This window comes from Aspergillus nomiae (genome assembly GCF_001204775.2).
Source record: "Aspergillus nomiae NRRL 13137 chromosome Unknown contig00283, whole genome shotgun sequence".
Lineage (NCBI taxonomy): Eukaryota > Fungi > Ascomycota > Eurotiomycetes > Eurotiales > Aspergillaceae > Aspergillus > Aspergillus nomiae.
Window position 1 is genome coordinate 34,939 of NW_015378338.1, and position 7,389 is coordinate 42,327.

The window sequence follows — 7,389 nt, forward strand, 5'->3', positions numbered from 1 at the left end:
TGGAGAAGGACAAAGAGTGAGGAATCCGAGAGGAGATGGAGCGATGGGGCGTCCTTATCAGCAGCTGACCATCCCCCGAGCCTTGGCACATGGACCCAGGGATCCGCCGTATCGTACGCATCCAGTATCGAGCCTTACCGCTGTGTTCCATGGAACAGCCGCAAACCTACAAGTCAACTTCTACTACTCCGGAAGTTTTCACTGGGATGTTCATGTTTTTCCAAACTTTGAAGATGTGGATATTATATTTGCCTTCAATAGATAGCTCCGTCGCCTGGAAAGAGACCAAGGGGGGGGAATGAAGAAGATTTCAAATATAGCAAGGAGAACGATGGCTCTTTCAACAATTCACAGATGACCTTTTGCTCGCTCCTTGAAACGCCACGGCTAAGCCAACTATAGATGAACAGGGAAATCGAAGTGGTCCGAGGGTGTAACAGAGACAAGAGTGACAGACGTAAAAGAAAACAAAATCACAAGCATAAAACAAGTGGCCTCCCACACTGGCCTAGTCTTAATATACATAAGTCATCCATATTTATGTCAAAGAGATAAGCCGCAGCGCCTTTCACCTGCTCAGGGTCATTAAGTTTTAATTGTTTTTTCCATATTTTTTTTCTTCTTTTCGTAAAAAGCCGTTTCACATGGCACAGATGGCGATTCCGCTATCGTCAACATTCATGTTACTCCGATCGAGGGTGTCCCAATCAATATCCTCCCAGGACTCGTTCAAAAGAGGTCCATCTTCGAACCGACCCGGAAGGTTGATCCAGTCCATTGGAATCCAGTTGCCTTCAAGGCCTTCCGCACCTTTACTTGCCAAGTCCCCGACCTTCGGTAAGTCGTTGTCCTTAGGTGTTTGAGTGACAATGGCTGTTTCAACCGAATCCGGTGTATCTTTCGACTGAGTGTTGGCGAACATGTCTGCATTAATGAACTCGTCCATGGGGCCGAAACCAAAGCCACTGTCGTCCCCAAAGTCCATAAATGTGTCCTGGATCGCCTCAAGAGAAACAGCACTTGAAGTCCAAGGGTCTTCAGTGGTAGGCTCCAAGGATGGCATCTGCTCGGTCGCTTTGCCGGCCTCCTTCTTCCCGTCCTTACTACCGGAAGGCTTGGCTGTCGACAAAGGTACTTTGACTGATGGCCCACGAGGGGTCTGGTTGGATGCGGGAGAAGTGGGCTTCGCTCCGAATTGACTGAACACGCGCGCCACCGGGGTAGCGCCCGCGGTGATCGGAGTTGTTCCCGCTTCCTGCTTCATGGGGGGTGAGGGAACGCCGACTTTAGGAGGCACCTGCGGGGTGTCCATTGCACTACCAGCACTTTTCTTCAGAGCTTGCGATTCAGGTGAAGCCTTATCCTCCTCTTTGACCAAGTTACGGAAGCTTTCAAGGGCAAACTGAAGCGGATCTTCAATTGATTCTTCAACCTTATGGGTTTCTTCAACATGCTTGTCCAGCGCGTTCTGGGTTGCAAAGCCCTGGTAATGATGCTGACACTGTGGGACACTGCATTTGAAAGGACCAACCATAGCTGTGGCGGTCATTTTGGCATCTGTTGCAGTCTGTTTGGCTGCCGGTGATTTGGTGCCAGCTGTTCCGGTAATAGGCCCAGCGTGGGACTGCTTCCTCTTCTTTGGCGGAGGGAGTTTTAGCTCCTGGGGGGGCATGCTACCGGGTCCATAAACATGTGGTACTCCCTGAGGAGACGGCGCGCCAAACGGTGCCGGTGGTACGGCGGAAGTTGCCGAGACAGCAGTCTGGCTTGAGGCTCTTCGGGCCCGCTGGATAGCCTCCTCCTGTTGTTGAAGTTGCTGAAGATTGCTTGCGTTCAAGGCGGGCATGTTATTCTGTGTGGACGATTGGATATTAGTTGACCCTTGAGATACACTAGGCCGTTGTCCAGATGGCTGATTTTGATGTTGGCTGACGCGGGTGATCATGGCTTGGAAAAGCTTTTTGACATAGTTAGTGCTCATTGTCAGGTACTCTGGTGAGACAGTAAAATGGTCATTGATCGTCCAGTCAGGTCCAGGTTTAAATTGCCTCATTAATTGTATGCGCTAAATGGCACAGAATCAGCACACTAGTTAATATAATAGAAAAACACGCAATGTGGACATACCATAGCTAATAAGCTTTTCACATTTTTTTCCTGGTTAGGGATCTTGGAAAACCATTGAACCAGTGTATCCATCCTACCCAGCATATCCGTAAAGTCCCGTAGTTGCTGGGACATTTGAGCATTTTGCTCTGGTGTGACAGATACAGGTTCAACAGGTAGGGGTTGCACCAGGATTTCGTTATACATTTGCTTGATCTTGTCCGGTAGGTTGTTCCATTGCTCTTCCGCAGCGGTTCTCGAAATGGGAGCGCGCGTTTGATTCTGGCCTTGTTGCTCCGTATGTGCGCCTCCAATTGTGCACGTTGCTGTGGTGTCATATTAACCAACTGCTCACGAGTGAACGGCATATTAGGTCGTGCTGGCGTGGAACCCGACAATCCTTGAGAAGCCACAGGCTGTGCCGGCTTTTGCGCAGGGGTATTCTGAGCGTCCGTGCTTTCTTCATTTGGTATCTTTCTCTTCGGCGGTTGCTTAGCAGCAGGTCCTTTTACACCTTTTGCAGGTGCTGCATTCTGGGTCTTTGCCGCTTGCATCTGCTGATTCAACTGTGTTGCTGGTTGCTGGTGTTGGGCCTCTGACTTGATCTGAGGCGTAGCCGAAGGCGCAGTGACCGGAGGCTGCTGAGACGACTGGGTCTGTTGGCCTTGTTGAGCTGCAAGTTGAGCGGCTCGGTTCTGGGCAAGCTGCATTAACTGTTTCTGTCGGTTCCTGTAGAGCATCTCCCGAAGCTGCTCATCCGTATAATTCTGCACCTGAGCTCCTAGTCGCTGACGAGCTATTTGGATATCTTGCCCAGTGATCGGGCGCATTGGAGGCATGTTTATTGGTCCTTGTTGTTGGCCACCTTGGAACTGTTGTTGGTTCATGAATTGCTGTGGCTGCCCCTGGAAAGGCATTTGCATCCAAGGGTTTTGGCCACCACTATCAGGATTCCGACCACTTTCTTTGTTCTGTGCCAATATCTGGGCCAAATGGAACTTCTGGAATGTCACTAACTTCTGCAGATCTATGCCTCCGAGAACTTGAGGGTTTGCAGTTGCCCATTGTTTCAGTTGGCCCCAAGTCTTTATATGTTTCGGGACGGGCGAAGGGACGTTGGGGTTGTTGCTAAGTATTGAAGGGGGGAATGGCAAGCGATCCATGTCTTTGATCTGGTCGGGGGACATTTCTAAGCCCCCACTCTGCTGGCGAAGCAGCTGCATCTTATATAAATCGTGTTGACGCTGCTGTTGTTGCTGCTGCCGTTGCTGGGCTGTCATTTGCTGTTGCCCTGGGAGCATCCGATTGGGCGCTTGTGCACCACTCATATTTGCGAGCTGTTGTTGTAAATTCAGGGAGGCACGCATATTTTGATTATTACCCGCCTGACCATTCACCATCTGTTGACCCTGGCCAGGTTGCGACAGGTTCGTCTGCATAGGCATGGACTGCTGGTTAGCGTTTGCTCTTGCCATAGCTTGATTATTTAGTGGACGGCGCTGCTGGTTCATTAAGAACGCGGTTAGCTGCTCTTGGGTCATCCGAGCTAGTTGCTCTTGAACCATTGGCGGAAGGCCAGGAGGAATCTGAGGTCGACCCTGCATGCCCGTTTGTCCTCCGAGAGACTGGACCCCCGCCGGTTGTTGCCCAGGAGCCCGTGACGGAGGCCGAACTTGAGCTGCCACTTGCGCCGGTGACATCTGACCCGGAGCCATGGGACGATTGAGCATCGGCATGGCGGGACTTTGCTGTGTCATCTGCTGTTGCATTTGCGAATTGGCTTGACCGGCTTGGGATATAGCCATTTGCGCGTCCTGAGCAGCCTGCACGCGTTGCTGGGCCTGTGTTTGTGCCTGCGATTGTGGTTGGAATTGAGGTGCCTGTTGCGTTCGATCTTGCGGGAGATTCTGGGACGTCTGTAATTGCTGTTGGGAGAAGAACTGAGGACTAATGCCGGCACCGTTCATATTGGTCTGGTTACCCTGGCCGACTTGAAACATGTTCTGAGGCGTTGTAAACGGCTGTTGGTTCATCTGGGAAGAACTAGCAGGCACCACAAGTTGGCCTGCTTCTTGGGAGCGTAAACCATCCGCCTGTTGTCCCTGTATATTTTCAACGTTGCCGATAAATGATGACGGATCCAAATTCGGTTGACTGCCCATTGAGAATGAATTACGCTGCAGATTCATCATATTTTGGAACATTTGTCGATTCTGGGCGTTCATCATCGGATCCCCCATCATCGCAGGATTAGGGTCAATTCCTACATTCTGCGCACGTTGTTGCGCTTCCTGTCGGGCTCGTTTGTGTCTTCTGAGTTGAGTCAATGCTTGAGAGCGAAAGAAATACGTGATGGGATCCATATTCTTCCGATTAAGGTATTGTCTTTGCTCGGGAGTCATGTTCTGTAGATTCATTTTGATCTTGTCCACATCTTCCTGAGAAGTCTTCGATAAGATTTGGTTGGCGATACGGCAAACATTTTCGTAGTCTTGAGCCGAAAGTGTGCTAAGATCGTCCGTCAGAGGTATACCATTACCAGCCTTGGCTGCGCTCGTTGTTGAAGGATTGCTTGGGATTGCTGCTGCTGTTGTTGTTGCTGCTGCTGCCGATGTTGTATAGCCGCCTGACGACTCGGATCATTCATTCCCATTGCCATTTGCTGTTGTCCAGGCATTGGAGAAGCTTGTGCCGGACGGCCCATTTGTTGAGGAAACGGGGCCTGCCCAACACCGGCCATTCCCGCCGCGTGCCCAGACTGAGCCATCATGCCGCCATTTTGTTGTAATACAGCCGCCTGTCTAGCCCGAGTATCTCGAATATGAACCAGTTTATCGTTGCATTCCTTATCGTAATCGACCTAATATTTCCACCGTTAAGTGCCCGCCACACAAGCAAAGGAAGGGGAGAGCATACCTTCTCTTTTGCATTGTTGAAGGCCTTCTGCTCAAAACTTAAAGCAGCCTGCGCTAAGCTCTGTAGAGCGGCATGCGGTTGTATTAAACGAAGGGATGTCCACCTGGAGATGAATTGTCAGCCTGCGCAATACGATGGGAAGTGCGAAACAATAGCCTTGAAGGCCAGTGCTTGCACAAGCGACCGATTCATCACCATACACACGACGCAGGCCACTTACATCTGATATACATTGACAGCCCGCTCCTTGAGAGAAACATCGGCTCTCCATCCGGTAAAAGTACCCTGAGACTGCAATGCCTGGGCCAAATAGTTCAGCATCACCTGATTATCCGGCTTCTGCTGCGGGACCTGCATCTGGGCATGCGGATTACCTCCGCCAGGGATGCCCCCGCCGATATTGGGAAAATTTGCGGGATTCATGTCAACAACCCCCCTTTAATGGGGATCGAGGAGCAGTCCGCGCAAGCTTTCTTTTGACGTCAGCATTCGCTGGTGGGAACACCAACCCTCACCCTGTGCGATGTGTTGTGCCCGGATCAGAATTCCCTTAGCGGCGTGACTTAGGATAGTGGGGAAAGCGAGTAGTGGTGGGATGCGGAAAGAAAGTACTGAAGGTCCAAACTCCGAGAAGTGAATCGCGGTGGGACGCAACACCGTACGGAGGTTGAGCGCGCTGAGATACGAAAAGAATCAAGCGCAGGAAAGAATAGCAGTCGGACAAAGAGAGCGTTGAGTAAGAGAATGAGAGAGAGAGCAAGAACACGGGAGACCAACACAACAGGGAAAACAAGGCGTTCGGGCACCAGCGTGCAGTCAAAGCGGGTTCGTTGGCAGGAGCCGGGAAGTGGCTTTGGGGGGGGGAACACTAAGCCGGCGAAGGTTTGGATCACTGACAGGGATGTCGCACTGACGCCAGTCGTTGCAGAACGGATGCGTTCGATTTCGGTTTTTATGAGATCCGCGCCGGAAGAATTTCAAGAATGGTAAGGGGGTTCGGAATAGAAAGAAGAAAAAAAGTAGAAGAAAATTATAGGTGAAGGAAAGAGAAAGGAAGGATTAAGGTGAATCTGAAAAGGTTTGGGTCAGACGGATCGTAATGCGAACGTAATTTCAACACCGCCAAAGACAATAAAATGTTTCCAAAAAAAAAGAAGACACCAATGATAGAGGTATCCACCGATCAATTGGACACAAGCAACGAAGGGAGAACGATCGGTCAGAGAGGGGAAGAGGGAATAGAAAGCTGTTGGAAGAGGGTGGGCTTACAGAACAAGCAATGAGAGCTCCGGTCCCGTGGCATGGAAGAAGTGGTGACCGTCAGCTGTTGAAGAGGTCCGGAAGAAGAGAGGGGAAAAGTCGCAAGAAAGAGGAACCCGAAAAACGAGAGGAGACGAGAAAACAAAAGTGTCGGAAGGACGTTACCCCTCGAAGAAGAAATATAAAATAGAAAAATAAATTATTAAAAGGGCAACAGGAAAAGAAAAGAAGAGAAAAGAGAAAAAGGCAGCAAGCAATAATGGGAGAAATAGGAACCCCAATAATAGCCAACAAGGGGAGGGAAAGATTGAATTAATTGATTTGACCTGGAGATGAGCAGAAGATACTGAAGATCAGTTGGGAAGACGAGGGAAAGTCTAAAGACCGCAGGCAGGTGGTGATGGTGGCCTCAGGCCTGGGCTAGTGTGGGAGACTAACAGGTACTAGACTTTCAGACCTTTATGGATCTGCCCGTTACTGGTCGAAGTTAGTCTAGTTAGTGTTAGCAGGAGTCGTAGTGACGGGAGCGGATGGAGACCAAAAGGCGGGCCAGCAATCCTTAGTGACTTTGTCCGGTCCCTAGTAGACGGACTAGTGGTATAGGGTTCAAGTGGTGTACTCTGAGTAGGGCATCTATTGAGCTGTACGCTGTTCACATACGTACTCTTTTGGATCCTGATTGGAATTTCATTGGTGTAGACCGGAGTACTGATTTGTGGAGAGGACGCAAGGTCTGGCAAGCCAAGACGTCTGGTTTCACAGGTACTTTAATTTGGATCGTTTCCATTTCATACCACTTTTGTGTTGTTCCCAGGTGAGTTTTTCTGTTTTCTTTTTTTTCTGTTTCCTTTTTCGCACTCTTTTAGTTTTAGATTTATTTTTTATTTAATTCTCTCTCGCTCTCTTTTGTTCCCCTTTCTTATTTAAAAAGAGATTTTATAATTTCTCTTCTTAATTATGAGAAGGACAATTATAATTATACACTTGATGTGAAGTTCATTGGATCTCCAACCTAGGGTGTGGAGGTTTCTTCCTAACAGATCAATGATCACCGATGTGGCTGTATCATATACTGGAAGTATGAATACCATTTGTTGGGTCTTTTTT

At 49.5% G+C, this 7,389-nt stretch overlaps 1 protein-coding gene across 1 annotated transcript; it reads right to left on the reverse strand.

Annotated features, from left to right (window-relative positions):
- Positions 1-640: 640 nt before the first annotated feature.
- On the reverse strand, positions 641-5,496 carry ANOM_009097 (uncharacterized protein; the record flags this gene model as incomplete). The annotated part of the gene is made up of 6 exons (XM_015554353.1): positions 5,243-5,496; positions 5,023-5,125; positions 4,640-4,966; positions 2,462-4,553; positions 2,128-2,432; positions 641-2,065 (listed from the first exon to the last, which is right to left on the reverse strand). The coding sequence occupies exons 1-6, from the start codon at positions 5,443-5,445 to the stop codon at positions 641-643; spliced, it is 4,455 nt and encodes a 1,484-aa protein (XP_015404154.1). The 5' UTR covers positions 5,446-5,496.
- Positions 5,497-7,389: the final 1,893 nt, after the last annotated feature.